Source organism: Eupeodes corollae, chromosome 2, assembly GCF_945859685.1.
Source record: "Eupeodes corollae chromosome 2, idEupCoro1.1, whole genome shotgun sequence".
Taxonomy (NCBI): Eukaryota; Metazoa; Arthropoda; class Insecta; order Diptera; family Syrphidae; genus Eupeodes; species Eupeodes corollae.
In genome coordinates, this window is record NC_079148.1 from 11359620 (window position 1) to 11376485 (window position 16866).

General features: G+C 37.1%; 3 protein-coding genes across 3 annotated transcripts; 2 read left to right on the top strand and 1 right to left on the bottom strand.

The window, feature by feature from the left end:
• Positions 1-1180: 1180 nt before the first annotated feature.
• LOC129944128 (synuclein-like) lies at positions 1181-1615 on the top strand. Its single transcript, XM_056053324.1, has one exon. It carries the CDS (start codon positions 1181-1183, stop codon positions 1613-1615), a length of 435 nt encoding a protein of 144 aa, XP_055909299.1.
• Positions 1616-6729: 5114 nt separating this feature from the next.
• Positions 6730-7595, top strand: LOC129944129 (uncharacterized). Its single transcript, XM_056053326.1, has 3 exons — positions 6730-6997; positions 7056-7167; positions 7232-7595. Exons 1-3 carry the CDS (start codon positions 6730-6732, stop codon positions 7593-7595), a joined length of 744 nt encoding a protein of 247 aa, XP_055909301.1.
• Positions 7596-8995: 1400 nt separating this feature from the next.
• Positions 8996-9675, bottom strand: LOC129946457 (uncharacterized). The gene has a single exon (XM_056056639.1). The coding sequence runs from the start codon at positions 9558-9560 to the stop codon at positions 9084-9086; it is 477 nt and encodes a 158-aa protein (XP_055912614.1). The 5' UTR covers positions 9561-9675; the 3' UTR covers positions 8996-9083.
• Positions 9676-16866: the final 7191 nt, after the last annotated feature.

The following is a 16866-nucleotide window of genomic DNA, read 5'->3' on the forward strand; positions in this document are numbered from 1 at the left end:
ATTAACATTAATGGGTTATTTGCATACTCACATTCTCATTGTTTCTATAAAATTTTCTAAGACACGCAAAAAAACAAGCATCATGTAATATTCTAGAAGATAAATTATTCCGCTTTATGTATAAACAAATTAAAACGTTAGGATGTGATATAAAGCTCGGGGGATTTAAATTTATGCTTTAACTGCTTCTAGCGAATCTTTTACGAAATAAATTAAGAAGGATCAATCTTGTTCCTTAAAAACCATAGACAGTAGATTCTCGCCTATGGAAGGAAGATTTAACTGAGGCTCTAACTGTAGCTTGTTAAATGTTCATAAAAACAAAATTATTTTTACAAAATATGAAACTGCTCTGGTTCCACACATCATCAACATATCAAAATTTATTTGCCCTGCCCATTGTTATGATTTCAATTTAAAAATTCCCCAACTGTGAAGATGAATTAATTTTTTTAAATCTCGACTTTAATAGCCACTTAGTTGACCTTGCATTATTATTGCGACTACGCTACAGCCGGGCCGACCGCCACAACCCTCCTAACCGCTAACGACTACGAGAAGACCAAACGAAGTGACAATAAGAAATTTAAAAATATCACGCAGAGATTAAATTAACGCCCGATTCGAGATCAACCAACGAGACAACATAGAGCAGACAACAACGACGTCGCGGACGCTGACGCTGAAGCTAAAGCTGAAGCTGTAAGAGCTGTGGATCGAGTTCCTCATTGGCGTGGCGTTTGCGAGCTAAGCTTCTAATATGCCTACATTTTTTATGTTAGTGCAAGTTCCTACATATGTACGACGACGTAAACAATTTTTAATGCCAACGGACAACATTATCATGATGATGATCATTATTTCAATCTTTTGAGAAATATTTAAGTATCTATATTCTGGAGCCCCATGTATCTGAAGTGCGTCTTAATGGTTAAGTGAAATTAAAAAAAATTATAAGAATGATCGGTCAAGTACCTGAAATTCGCATCGCGTTCGCTCGTCTCTTAATCAAGAGTCTCTAGAATATTTATTTTTTTGTATACACGTTTGATCTAGAAAATCCTATAACTACCAGATGAAGCTTCGCAAGTTCCTCAGTCAAACCAGAATTCTCCAGTAAGTCACAGCAGGCGTCCGGTCCGTATTAAAGAATTAATCGTTAAAATCTCTAAAACACATCATGAATAAGCAAGTGTTTGTCGCATTTTTGGTCCTGGCCATTGCCACAGTTTGTGTCCGCGCTGAGTGCGAGGAGGGCGGTGATGATGGAGCGGTCCTTGGATTCCTCAAGAAAGTCGGTTGCAACATCAAGGACGGTGCCGAGAAAGTTGGCGAAGGAATTGCCGAAGGAGCTAAGGCCACAAAGGATGGCGCTGAGTCACTTGGAAGTTCAATTATTGACGGAGTTAAGGATGGTGCTGAGGCAACAAAAGATGGAGTCATGAAAGTCGGTGGCAAAGTTGTTGACGGTGTTAAGGATGGAGCCAAGGCCACCAAGGAAGGTGCTGAGAATTTGGGAGGCAAAATTTCTGATGGATTAGTGACTGCCAAGGACAAAGTTAAGGATATTGGTTCAGACATCAAGAACAAAGCTAGTGACTTAGTCAGCAAATAGAAACTGTTGATGTGATGCTAAATAGTGAAGGAAAAGTGATTTTGTTTTGTTAAAAAAATTATAATATAAGAACAAATAGAAGCTTAGCAACAAATAAAAAACAGTTTAAACCAAAAAAAACAAGCTATTGTGACATTTCTGATGAGGTGAATACAATAAACATGTTTTTAATATTCTTTTTAAAGATTTGTGGATTTGTGTTTTATTATTTTATAAATATTTTACTTAATTCCATAATTTATTAAGGTTAATCGCATTTTAATGTTCATTTAAATAAGGTTTTTAAACATCGGCTTCGGATATTCTTTTATGCATTATTTAATAATAGTTAATGCGATAAGTTATTCAAAAAATCACACAAATTATACGTTTTTGTGTACAGTATTAATTCTTCACATTTGATGATTTTTTTTCATTCATTTAAGAAACATTTTCATGTTTTGAAATTATCACCGCTTTTTATCTAGTTTTGGTATTACAGGAATCCAAGTTTTTGATTTTTAAGAGAATGCAAAAAAAAAGATTGTGATTTCTTGAAGAAAGATTTTGTTTGCTTTATTTTATGAAGAAATTATTTTTCTCATGTACAGCAATTTGTATTCAAAAAGTTTAATTTTCCATAAACTGCTAAAAGATTTCTAATTTTTTGTCATTATATTTTTTTAAATATGATTTAATTCTTCTATTTTTTAAATATTTTCAAAATAAAGTTTTTGCTTTTTTAACATTTTCAACAATATAGCCTTTAGACAATTTAAAATTTTAGTTAACTTTCAATAAAAGAATTAGTAAAAGGTAAAATAAATTAATGATAACAACATACCGCAATTATAAGGTATTTAGAATCAATTCCAAAGCACACAGACTATACAATCCCCCAACTGCAATTCGATAGAAACTTCCAGATTTCTATACCTCCCAGATCTTTTTGGGAGGACAGGACATTCTTGGAGGATGAGTCAATCCATTTTTACACAGATGGGTCAAAAACAAAAGAAGGGATTGGTGGAGGTGTGTACTCTGAACGACTGAAATTAAGTGTCTGATTCCGCCTTCCCAATCATTGTAGCGTGTTCCAGGCCGAAGTTTTGGCGATAAAGGAAGTCTTGTTCTGGCTTAATAAAAACGTGATATCAACTTCTGATATCCGTATTTTCTCAGATAGCCAGGCCGCTATCAAGTCTCTGAACTCTGTCTCTACAAACTCTATAACAGTCCATAACTGTCGAAAAGTTTTATATTCACCTTTGCTATGTGCCGGGCCATAGAGACATTCCAGGTGACTGTAAGGCAAATGAACTCGCCAGAAACGGTACAGTACAGCCCATCCCACCACGTTTGGCAAATACTGGCATACCAAAAGCTACTTGTAAACTGCTGTAATGCAAGACGTGTCAAGTCACAAAAAATATCTGGCCAACACTGGATTTAAAACGTTTAAGGTGCTTGCTCTCTCTAAGCAGATTACATATAAGCTCGATAATAGGTGTCATAACCGGACACTGTCTAATAGGAAAGCACGCCACGAGAATAGGCGTATTCTCAAATGACTTTTGCAGAAGCTGTATGGACGAGGAAGAGGAAGAAACGGTTCTTCATCTTCTCTGTACATGCCCTGCTCTAGCTCGAAAACGCAAGAATTACATAAGATAATTCTTCTTTAACGATCTAAACCATATCGATATAATCAGCCCCTTACGTTTCGTTAGGGACTCAAGCTGGTTCCATTGAGCTTAGGAGGAAGCCTCAAGATTCATGTGGTGTCACAATGGGCCATTAAACTGGCCTAAGTGTGTCCGTTTCCATCTTGGAAGGCCACTATAACCTACCCTTACCGAACAGTCCGTTGAGTACTAGGGCCTATTGACTTACAACTCTGAACCATTAATGTTTGAGAGTACTGTTGTTAGGAATGGAGGGGACCTACAGTTTCAAGCCGAATCCAAACGGCCAATTTGAAAAAGCACTTTTCATGACAAGAATAACTCTTGGAGAATTTGTCAAATCTTCGCAAGAGGCAGACCCGTGAAAAAGTTAGTTGGCACAGGCACGGATCGAACCCAAGACCTCTGGCATGATTGTCCAACGCACTTTTTTTTTTAAATTCATTTTTATTAATTCATTCTTAAACCTATCTTAAAGCTAGACAAAAATTCATAAAACTATCCTAATTATCCATAATGGTCCCATACTGACACTCTAAGTTAAACTATAATACTTAATACTAATGCCTTTTGGGTTTCGGCCTTAAGCTCTATTTTACTTTAAGTTATATTTTATTAATTTTTTTGTTTATTAGAAAATTTGAAAAAAAACTAATATCGATATCCCTTTTCATTTTTGCTTAAAACTACTTAAAATTAGGTCCTTAAATAAAACTTAAAGCTAACTTAAACAACCTATTCTACCCTTAACCTACTTAAAATTAGAACAACCACAGCAGCAAATCTAACTATCTAACGTTTTTTTGTTTTTCATATTTTCTTTTTTTTGTTTATTCCATGGTATTTTTCTACTTAAAACTAAACCCTTAGAACTATAAAACAAGTATGTAAGCCGGCCAAGGCTTAAAACCCCATCCCGACTACCTACTATCAAGTGCCGATTGAAGCCACCAAAACTGGTTCTCCCGCTTCACCCTATCAGTTCGGTCCCTTTCAGACACAGCCCTACTGAAACGAAAGAGCTATGCTCCGCCTTGTGCCATGACGTCCCGATTGTATGGGAGTCGCCTATCCACGGTTCTTCGTCTGATTTGGCAGATTAACGGAACTGCCAATCTATCCTGTATCAGACCGCATTTGTCTAGAAAGAGGAATGCCTCTGGTGGAATGAAGCTGCTCAAGCATGCACTTTCAAAATACTCGTCGTTCGGATAGATCGCCCCGACAATTAAATTGATGGTCGAAGACATAGCTCTTGTAATGTGACCTCGAACGAGTTTTATCATGAAATTGTCAATTCTTCTGATTCGAATCCTGTTGTATAGGACTTCGTTGGAATAGTAATGCACATAAGAAGATTCGGCTGTTCGATATATGCCGGTACAGTGTCGTAAACACTGCCGCTCGAACACCCGAAACTTCTCCATCTGGGAAGGAGCAACGTTGAACCACACAGGACAACTATAAACGATCATTGGCCGTATGAGAGCTATGTAGCAAATTAACTTCACTCTGGGGTCAAGCCGACTGCTAAAAAACAGCCGTTTCGTCAGAGCGAAGGCTCCTCTGGCCCTGGTGATAGCAGCATTTATATGTCTGTCGAAATATAAATACTGATCTAACCAGATACCGAGGTACTTCACTACACTTTTGTTCGCCAATGGCTGCCCGTGAAGATCAACGATGACCATCTTGCTCCAATTCTTGCACGTATCCCTCGTGGCAATAGCCAACGCAGTCCGGAACAGAATTGTCTCTGACTTCTGGACATTTATTTTCAGTTTCCAGTCGTCGCAATATCGCTGAATCTTGTCAAAATCACGCTGCAAGAGGATTCTAATAACCTCAACCTTTCGGGCCGTTCTGTACGCAATTAGATCGTCGGCGTACGCACTACGCAATTGCCTTTGTAAGACTACCTATCAGATCGCTGGTGTAAATGCTAAAGAGAATCGTTGAATTCACCGCTCCCTGTTGAAGACCATTTTTAATTGAGAATGTTGTGGTAGAAGTTACATTGCCACTTTTGACAACAAACTTTTTACCGTTAAAAAAAAAAAAAAAATGGGGTGGCGCAACAGTCCGTTGTGAACCAGGGCCTAGTGACTTACAACTCTCAACCATTCTTGTGTGCGAGTACTGTTGTCAGGAATGGAAGGGACCTACAATTTAAGGCCGAATCCGAACGGCTAGTTTGAGAAAGCACTTTTTCATGACAAGAATTACTCTTGAAAGGATTTGTCAATTCCTCGCAAGAGGCAGTACCCGTGAATTTTTTTTTTTTTTTTTTTAAATTAAGGTGGCACAGGCAGGGATTGAACCCAAGACCTCTTGCATGACAGTCCAACGCACTAACCGTCATGCTACGAGTACTACCGTTAAGCATGCTCAATTTTAGGTAAAGACCCTCCAACCATACGGTGTCAAAGGCCTTTTCCAAATCAACTTGGACAGCTCCTGTGCATTGTTGTTTTGATTTATTCCATTGGATATCAGAAACGAGTTTAGACGCAGCATGAATTGTGTCATGACGCGCCTTAAACCCGAACTGTTTATCCGGAATTATTTTACTGTCTGCAGCCCACTTAGTCAGAACCCTATTAATGATTTTTTCGAAAACTTTGCTGATGCTCGGAAGAAGACTTATCGACCGAAGGTTTGACGGGTTGGAGGTCCTTTCTCTTTTTCGGGAGAGGATGAACCACAGTGGTCTTCCAATGCACTGGATAATTTGCATTATTCAGTGCATTATTGAAGAGTGTGGTATAAATGTCAATTGCTTCCATCGGTAAATGTCTTAGTACAACGTTGGATATACCATCGACACCTGGTGACTTTTTATTTTTTATTGAGTTGAAGATGAGCTGAAGCTCAACCTTCGTCACTAACAATATTTCTTTGATTCAATCAATATATTGTGGCTTCTTCACTGAGTCTTGAACTATTTAAGTTGTCTGATATCTACATTTTCTTTTCTTCGCATTAAAATTCGATCGATCAGTTACATTTTGGGGTAAGAAGGAGAAAAGGTCCTTTCTTTTTTTGATTCTATATCGACTTTTTTTATTTATTTAAAATTATCAGCTGTTTTCGTATTCGCCTACATCTTCTTCAGGCTTAGATCTAAGAACAATTTTTAGTCTGAAGTTTATCTTCTTTCAGTTCGGTTCTTCAAATAAATTGATATTCGCAAATAAATATGAACAAATCATTTGCGTCAAAGTTGGTCCTGTTCTCGTTGTTAGTTTGAATTGAATTATCTTCATCAGCTCAAACTGCTACTGTCGGTGATAACTTCCCCGAGAGAAACTAATGGTAATATTTCCCAACGGGATACCAATGACGTTATTGATAAGCTAATGAAAAAAATTTCAAGCGCTTTTGAAAAAGCCAAACCGTATACGAAGAAAATTGAAGATGCAACTGAAAAAGTTTGAAGAAAGCGTTAAGATGTTTGGTGAAGCCATAGTTAAACAAGTAGTTGATCTTTTATTAAAGAAAAATGATCCTGAAAGTGAATCGAGTGATACAAGTACGTCAGCTACAGAAGAAACATCGACACAGGAACTTACTCAGGGGACAACGACGGCCCAAGGAGAATCACCAGAAACAACATCGTCGACAGAAACTTCATCAACTAACTCTTCTTCATTATTAGGCTTGAATTTGGGATTAAAGGATTCTGAATCAACATCTTTTCCAACAAGAACTTTTTTGGGTGCTGAAAAATCAAAAATTAAGGACAAAAAAAAAAAACGACAACAATACTGAAACAGATGAAGTAGGAGAAATAGAAGACAGCGAAGAAAAAGCTGATAAAGCATCAAAAGTTAACGCAAATAAACAAGCAACAGAAACAACAACGACTTTTTCTTCATTTGACTTGATGTAGGAACAACATAACGCTTTTCTGGTAAAGCATCAGTAATAAAGAGCGATAAAAATACAATAGAAACAATACAAATCTCTTCTCCAACAACTTGTTGGCTGTTAAGGCTGATGGTATATCAAAAATTAAAGAAGACCAAAAAGCAAAACAAAGTGCAAAAATCTCTTCACTAGCAGAATTGTTGCTTGTTGCAGCTAAAAAAGCTTCAGAAATAAGACGCGACAAAGAAACTCAAGAAACCGCAATTTATTCTGCTTCAATAGACTTGAGGGTTGCTGAATACGATAATGCATCAAAAATTAAGGAAGAAAACGAAGCAACAGAAACAGCTAAGATCTATTCACTAGCAGCTTTGTTCGTTGCTGCAGCTGATACAGCATCAGAAATTGCCACTCGTGCATATGCCAACATTTTGACAGACTTTTGAAAGATAGTCCCTCTAGTGTTGACGTGGAAGCTCTATCCTATTCTTTCAAATACGATGTTAAAGTAATCTCATGATAGCACATCAACTTGTCTTAAGCCTTTTCTTTCCGTTAAGTTGTTTTCAACTTTATTGAAGCAGTGCAAATATTCTATGGTCATCCTTCGCAAACAGACGAAATTGACAAGGATGTCAAAACTAGACATGACTCTATACAGTTCGTCTCTGTAGATGCTGTCAAATGCGGAATTGAAATCGATAAAGGTCTAAAATCACAACGATAATGGCCTTTCTGTTTGTTGAAAATGGGCTTTATGTGCTGATAAATTACGACAGAAAAAATTTTCTTTGCGGAGTTCAGGAAACTGCTTCCTCTATATTTTGTGCAGTTTAGAGGGTCTCCTTTGTTCAGTATCCTGCGAACAATACTGAAGTTCCATTCATCAAGCATGCTTTTTTCCGGCCTTATTGCACGCTCGCAACATTCGATACATTGTGTTGGCGGCAGAGAACTTCGAAAGAGGTTATTAGTGACTCGTAAGAGAAGAGAAGGATGGGAACTCCCAGCTTTGCCTTGGGTATGGTAACCCGAAGTGCTACCTTGGCTGCAACGAGATAGTGGTCCAAGTCGAACTTAGCTAGAGCGTGCCTAGCGTCCATCGTAATATGGTCAATCGGGTTGATGGTAAATTGATTTGGAGAATTTCAGATTAATTTCTTTGTGGATGTTGAGGTGTAAAAAACGGGTACTGGCTATCATGATTATTCGCCTCGCAGCAAAATCGATAAGAGGAAATCTGTTATCGGAAGTGTTGTCCTGCAGGCTGTTTTTCCAGATTATTTCACCGAAGATGTCTTCCTTTTCTACCTTGTAATTAAAATCTCTCGGGATAGTTTTAATATCGTAGCTAGGAAACTGCTCATATGCTTCAAAAGCTCGAAGGAAATATCCTTGGTGTTTTCATTCTTCTCTTCTGTAAGGTCCTGTGCGCATATTATGCTTATGTGGCGCTCGCATCTATAGCTCAAGAATTGTTGCCCAAATCTGGCTTAAATGAAAAAGCAGCACCCAAAAAATCGTCGTTGGTCTGCTCGGTAGTAAATTCCTAAAAAAAAAACAGAATTTTGATGGAGTGAGCTTGATAAGCTAAATTTAATCTTTTGTCCCATTTTAACATAAAATTAAAATAAATTCAAATATAATATTAGCATTTTTTTCATTTTTGTTCTACTAATGTTTTTGGTATAATGGCTTTCTAATTAAAATGTTGAAATGGCTTTTTTCATGTACTGAAATCTTACAAATAACTCTCCGTAGTTTTTAAATAAAAGTCTCAATTTCTTAATTAAGTTTTCATTTTTTTCATAAAATGTTTGTATATCAATAAAAAAATAAAACCACGTTTTTATATTAATAATTTATTTATTTCATTTAATTCTTCATAATTGCTTATATATACAAAATTATCACAAAACGCACACAATTTTTGTTTAAAGCTTTTTACAGTCTCCCAAAACATCTAAAATATAACCGTTTCCACACTTTTGTTCAGCCTTAAGAATATCAGGATTGATGAGTTCAACATTTTGGGCAATTAGAGTGTGTTGTGTGGAGACTGTCATCTCCTCCGAAGAATCACTCAATTTATCTTTGAATTCTCCGAACTTTGTCTTAACATTCGATCCGAATTTCTTGGCACTTTCTGTGAATTTCTTGGCACCCTGCTTAATCTCACCACCGAGTTCTTTAGCTTTTTCTTTAACCTGACCAGCTCCCTTCTTCAAAGAACATCCGACTTTTTTGAAAAACACCGAAAAATCACTGTCTTTTTTTTCTTCGCCATTATCGGTGCCGTTTGTCACTCCTCCAGTTGGCTGAACTAATTCTCCATCAACACATTCTGCTCCAACATCACCCAAAGCAGCTACGACCAGTATCAAAAATCCAACGAGAAATAGCTTATTCATAATTTTTTAATAATATTTTTTATTTAAAGTAAGGAGTTTTGCCTTTCGCAACGACCGACTTTTGAATACTGACTTACTTTAGTGTAGCGTTTGTGCTACTCGTAGTCATAATAATTTTTATATTCAATTGAATTTATTTCAGACAATCAGATCGAATTATTATCCATCATGGGATCATGGAGCTTTCATGTTATAGGGGATAGACATCAACTTCTCGACCTACGTATTCTATTGGAAAATAAATTTCGTCGTAGATTTTTGTATTTCTTATGATTCAAGGGTTTCAATGTGTGCTGCTATTCAAGCCTAGTCTGTTTTTTTTTGTTTTCTAAAAAACCCACTGATATCACAAAAGGTCATCTTGGTTTTTGAGATTAATGACAAAGTTGTGTTGGAATAGAAAATTATGCTCAAAAATAAATAAACATAGACAAATATTAGTGATAACAGAGTTTTTGGAATAAGAAAATAAACAAAGAGTAGCACATTTCAAAATGTAGACAATAATAACTTATTAGGGTGCTACTAAATAATTTGGAGAGTATTGAAATGTTGTTAAGATTCTTTTTTAAGTTTATAAGACGAAAATTTAAATTAGACGCCATGTATGTGTTGTTTTGGCAACCCTGAAAATAAACTTTTTGACAACTAACAGCCTTGGGTTGATAAAAATTAAGCAACATGATTTTAGTTTTGATTAATATTTCGAAAGCAATTTCTAGAGAATGTTAGTAAACGTTTGAATTTTGTTAAATTTTAGTTTAAACTTTCAATGAAAGCTCCCAAAAATAAACTTACATTAGATCTTTCTTAAAAATTGAATACTTTAGGACGCTATTAGAAAAACGGACATCAAGAATGTGCTTTTAGACAGATCAACTTATAGACACACCAGAATATCTTCACATTATGTCAGGACTAAATTCAGTATATTGGGTGTCTTATAAGCTGCAGCAAACGTTAAGATGGTTTTTGTCTATGGTTTGACAATTGTGTATGTCAAACTGTGTTCATATTTGAGAAGGCTTTGGTTATACATCATGAATTGTTAAGAACAAAGCTTTGATATTTTGAAAATTTACTTAAAAAAAATAAATCCGTCAATTGATGAAGCTCATTTCTGGTTAAATGGTTTTGTCAGTAAGCAAAGTTTCTCTGCATATATAACGAAGTCCTTAACTACCCAAGACATTGACGAATCACCAAAAATTCAGCAACTTTAGAACTGGGAAGATATTATTCAATTTTTGGAAACATTTTTCTAAGATTGCACTGACGCTCAAGGAGATTGTTTTTACTCGTATTATATAAAAAGAGATAGTGTGAGAATTAGGAAAGGGAGTAAGGGTTTTATGGGACTGGAAAGACATTCAACAATTTGGTAAGCAGAAGAGGGGATTGGAACACAAACTTTTCAGAAGCAAAAAAGAGAAAGCATGAGAAGCATGACGTTGGACATATTGAGAGGTTTAAAACAGAAATGAAGCTCAAAAGTTTTATAGGCAACAGAAGGCTGCAAAAACGAAGGTGGGAACATCACAGTAGAACTAAAGTCAAGGCTGAGGACACGGAAAAAGCACTTCTGCTGACTGTATAACGGAGACGATTAACCCAATTCAACGATCCACTCAATATAGACGACGAAAGCCAACAACACCGTTTTCCCGACTTAGACGAAGTAAATATTGCCATAAGTCAGCTAATAAAGCTACCGAAGCAGATGCCTTGAATGACGAGCTTTTTAAAGTAGCTGCCGATAATTCGGTTAGAAAGATGCACCAATTTATCTGTCAGAAGAAAGTTGCACAAACTAAAAATAATTCTGTCTTCTTAACACCGCTTAAAAATATCTTCTCTTGCGTGATGTGTAAACTTCTAAAGAGCATCTTCAACAACCTGATAAAAAACCCAAGAACATCAACACAGCATATACAGTTACGAACTGTATACCATGTCGAGTTTTGCCATCCCTGTCAAACTCGTCCGTTTGTGAAGAATAACCATAGAGAATACGCGCTGTTAAATAAAGGTTGGAAACAACTTAACAGAACCTTTCGATGTCAAAAAAGGTTTTAGACAAGGTGATGCGCTGTCATGTGATTTTTTTAACATAGTCCTTAAAAGAATAGTGCAGAGCTCCCATGTCAACACTGAGGCACTATCTTTCAAAAGTCTGCCCAATTATTCGCATATGCTGATGACATTGACAAAAACACAACATCAGCGTAGTAGTATGTAGTAAGGCCCTAACCATAGTGTCGCTTTATAAGACCTTTATCTTCCCTGTCCTGCTATACGTTGCAGAAGCTTGGACTATGACAAAAGTGAATAAAAGCACCTTGGGTCGTTTTGAGAGAAAAGTTCTTATAGCGTTATCTACGTTCCCGTATGCATAGGAGACGAATAGAATAAGTATAGAATAAGATTAAATGACAAGCTTTATGGGCTATACAGCGAGGTAGACCTCTCCAAAAGGATATAAGTCCAGCGACTGAGATGGCTGGGTCACGTAGAGCGCTTGGAAACCAATGCTGCGGCTCATCATGCACTTTTGATGAGCCTCTGATTGTAATTTGAAGCTTGCTATAAGCTAACTACTTTCTGAAAATTCTGAAGCGTATGTGTTTTGTGAAACCCCTTAATCCGTACGTTGAGATTTCCATTAATCATTATAAAGACAGTTTTATTGGCTTAATCTTTTCAAGTTGTGTCTTCTTTATTGTCATAAGTAGTTTGATGGGCATATAGATGTACATCTGTATCTTTATGTAAATACTTTTAAGTACGACTTTTTTAAATCTTCAGAATATAAAAACAGACAATCTTAACAAGCTCGCGTCAACGATCTTCGAATAAATTGAAATTAATCTGATATGATTTACAAAAACTGACATCACTTATACTCTTACTGTGCATACTTACATTGTAGGTATAGAAGATATAATGATGTATCTTATGGATGTTATAAAATCTACGTTGTCACGGTTAGATAGGGAGCAATTAAGTTGGAAATGTCATACTTTTCAACCTATTTGCTAAGGTATATTGTTCCAGTTACATTGAACTATTATCATCGTCATAATCACCATCATCACGTTTAGGTAAATAAAAGTTGAATTGAATGCATTTGATAAATTGAGTATGATTCATCTTTTAGAATTAGAATTTGGTCTTAAAGTAAATTTACTTCTAACTCTGCAAACAAGTAATTTAGTTGTGTTTATTTGCATTTCAAAATGTTCAATTATTATAAATGATACCATGACCAAATGGCTCCTTAATTTATTGACCTAGGTATCTTAGTCAATTTTTAAAACAACAAGCTTAAGATTCATTCTCTTTTCAGAGGCGATTTTTTTGAAGAAAATAAAATTTCATCACTTACATTTTTTTACAATTATTATTTGAGACATAAAAATGAGTCACCTCGAGAGATTCCACTCTGAAAACCTTCTAAAATGCTTCTTACGTCTTAATTTAATTTTTCTTAATTAAAATTTCTTCAACAAATATTGAGGAAGCCTGTAAAGTAAAGGTAGTTATTAAAACTAATTTGAGCACATTTTAAATTGCGGTCAGAAACTTGTTCATAATAATTAATGATTATATTCGTAGTTATACTTTTCTTTCAAGTTTGTGTACTTTACCCTTTAAATGTTAAAATTTATATATATATCAGGAAAATCAGATTACAACAATTTGTAATAATAACCTCGACTTTATTCAATGCGTCATTTATATAAATCATCTAAAAATTGTCTAATGTCTGAGTCTGGCCTTTATAAAATGCTGTTGAAAGGTAATTGCTTCCTTAATATTTATGAACAATAAACTTAATGTACTCAATTAAAACCTATTTTTTAATCACTTGTAAGCTAAATGTGAAGTAAAAACATAATAATAAGTACATTATGTTCACTTTGTAGTCAAAACATTAAATAAATAGTACAAATAATGCCTAAAGCTTTAAAAAATGAGATCAGACAAATAAGTCTTGATCTTGAAGTGTTTGAGCTCCGAAAAGAACATCACAACAAGTGCATAAAATCTTTTTTTAAAAGGCTTCAACAAAAACTATATATTCTAGTATCTGGTTTTTAAATAAAGGGTTTTCTAATAAGAGGTTTCATTTTGAAATTAAAAGAATAGCGAGTGCTTATTCTATTACAAAAAGGAAGATATTGCATAAACGATATTAGAAAAATCATAATACTATATAATAGTTGCTTTGCACATTATCATTGACCAAATTTTATACGTGATAAGCATTAACGTCGTTGTTCAAATGGTAGACATATGCATTCAAGAGGACACAACTCTCTCTAACTCTCACCTCCCCGTGGTAAACATCGGGGGCCTAGTACCTCATCTGGAGATTGGGTTCCAACCCCAGTGGAAAGTTGTTGGGGCAGCAAACGAGAGAGGGGGGAGAGGTGTTTCCACTAAGGCACCTCTCCTTATCCAGACGGCAGCGGAGGAATTCCCGAGATGGAATCAACGGTGACGTCTACAGCTCCAGTAAGGTTGAACTACTTATTGAACACCTTATAGGGCTTCTTCGACTTATTCGGAGCCCAGCCCTATAAGGAGCGTTTTTTTCCGGCTCCCCATCCTTGGAGTTATACTTAGGATCTGGCCACCTAGAAGTTTTATAGTTGCGAAGCACCAACAAGCCTCGGATACGGACGGATTTACTTTTGACAACCAACGCAAACGAATTAAGGACAACGAACTTTGGATATGAACGTGGAATGTTATCAAATACGATGGGATAGGCGGGTAAAAAGAGGATGAAAAACTGCGATATTTACTATGGTGACTACAACCACGAAAACCAACATTCGTCATTCTAGCAAGACTTAGGCAAAAAGTCTGGAGCTATAGGTGCATCAATGAGCGCCTCATGACCATTCGGCAACATTAATCTGATATGCGCGCATGCCCCCACAGAAGAGAAAGATGACAACACCAAAGATATGTTCTTTGAGCTCTTAGACAAAACATATGAACAGTGTCTCAGCTACGATATTAAAATAGTCCTGGGCGATTTTAATGCCAAGTTAGGTAGGGAAGACATTTTTGGTGGAATAATAGGGAAGAACAGCCTGCACGACAACACTTCCGACAACGGATTCAATCTCATAGATTTTGCTGCGGGCGAAACGTCATGGTAGCCAGAACGCGTTTTCCACACCTCAACATCCACAAAGGAACTTAGACTTCTCCAGATCAATCTACCAGATTGACCATATTGCGATCGACGCCAGACACGCTTCCAGCATAATGGATGTACGAAGTTTTCAACGAGCTAACATCGAATCGGACCACTACCTCGTTGTAGCCAAGGTAGCACTTCGGATTTCCAGACCCACATCAAAACAGGGAGGTGCTGGGAGAAGGTACAACGTCGAACGGCTACAAACGCAAGAGATTGCCAAATCCTTTTCCGACCAAGTAACCTCTCTCGAAGTTTTTTGCCGCCAACACAATGTGTCGAAAAGTAGTGGCAACATTGCCAAGATGGAATCAGAGAAGCCGCCTCTTATGTGCTGGGTTTCAAACAGCCACCAACAAGGAACCCCTGATTGGATGAGGAATGTCGGCAGGCAAATGCAACCAAACCACAGGTACGCAAAGCGGCCGGTGCTGCATAAAAGGACGAGAGCTACTCATGAGCTCTATGAGCAGCAGAGGCGAGAGGAACGCCGACTTCTCAGAAGGAAAAAAAGAGGGCGTGAGAAGCGTGCAGTCTTAGATGTTAACTGCGACGACGAACTCAATTTCGCTGTCAGGCAGGATGATCCATTCAACATAGACAACGAAAGCCAACAATCCCGTCCTCTCGACTTAGACGAAGTAAAGAATTCCATATCTAAGCTGAAGTCTTATATAGCCGCTGGAGCGGATGGCTTGAATGCCGAGCATTTTAAAGCAGCTTAATATAAGTTGGTTAGGAGCATGCACCAACTTATCTGTAAGATATGGTCGGAAGAAAGCAGGCGCGATGAATGGAACCTCAGCATTGTTTGCCCGATCCTGAAAAAAGGAGACCCTCTAAACTGCACCAACTATAGAGAAATCAGTCTACTTAACATCGCCTATAAAATCTTCTCTGCCGTATTATGTAAACGTCTAAAGGTCATCGTCAACAACCTGATAGGTCCTTATCGGTGTGGTCTTAGACCAGGAAAGTCCACAGTTGATCAAATATTCACATTAGGGCAGATCCTGGAAAAACCCAAGAACACCAAATCGACACCCACCATCTTTTCATCGATTTCAAGGCCGCATATGACATCATCTACAGGGACGAGCTGTATAGAGCCATGTCTAGTTTTGGCATCCCTGCCAAACTCGTCCGTTTGTGCAGGATGACCATGGATAATTCACGCTGCTCCATAAAGGTTGGAAAGAACTTAACAGAACCTTTCGATGCCAAAAAATGTTTTAGACAATGTGATGCGCTGTCATTTAATTTTTTTAACATCGTGCTTGAAAGAATACGTCACCATCGACAGACGTAACTTTGAGGTAGTCAAGGACTTCGTCTACCTAGGCTCCGCTGTAAACGCAGAAAACAACACCAGTGCTGATATCAAACGCAGAATAACTCTTGCTAACCGCTGTTTCTTTGGACTAAGAAAGAAATTGAGTGGTAAAGTCCTCTCTCGAGGGACCAAAGTAATGCAATATAAGACCCTTATCATCCCCGGTGCAGAAGCATGGACTATGACACAAGCGGACAAAAGAGAGAAAAGTTCTTCGCGTGATCTACGGTCCCGTATGCATCGAAGAGGGGTGGAGGAGAAGATGAAACTTAGCCAGAAGGGTAAAAGTCCAACGACTAAGATGGCTGGGTCACGTAGAGCGCATTGAAACCAATGCTCCGGCCCGCACAGTTCATCGTTTTATCATCTCGCCCGTTCTCCGTCTCCATCTATGCAGACGATACCAAGAATCACCAGAAGAATTTTTTTCTCTTAAATTCTTCGACGCTCTCATATGTCTTTGTCAGGATCCAGGGCTCAGTGCCGTAAATGAGAACTGGGAAGTTATAAATGGTGATTTAATATGCTCGAGAGATGACTTTACTACTCAATTGCCTTCAAATCCAAAAAATCAGTGATTTGATTTCAGCAAAATCCTTAACTTCTTTAAAGTTACTGCTGTCTTTGGTGACGTATTGTCTGAGACTTCGTCGTTCAATGCCCTTTTTGATGACATCATATGACTACTAAGCCCATTTTCTCCGCTTCCGTCACCACTGACATCACGGTTTGATCGTTCAATTATGTCAATGTCATCG

Excerpts from the sequence above, each read along its gene's own strand:
- LOC129946457 (XM_056056639.1), bottom strand. The coding sequence starts at position 9,560 with ATGAATAAGCTATTTCTCGTTGGATTTTTGATACTGGTCGTAGCTGCT.
- LOC129944128 (XM_056053324.1), top strand. The coding sequence starts at position 1,181 with ATGAATAAGCAAGTGTTTGTCGCATTTTTGGTCCTGGCCATTGCCACA.
- LOC129944129 (XM_056053326.1), top strand. The coding sequence starts at position 6,730 with ATGTTTGGTGAAGCCATAGTTAAACAAGTAGTTGATCTTTTATTAAAG. Across the intron at positions 6,998-7,055 it reads TCCAACAAGAACTTTTTTGG|ATGAAGTAGGAGAAATAGAA; the intron begins GTGCTGAAAAAT and ends ATACTGAAACAG. Across the intron at positions 7,168-7,231 it reads TTTTCTTCATTTGACTTGAT|AAACAATACAAATCTCTTCT; the intron begins GTAGGAACAACA and ends AAAATACAATAG.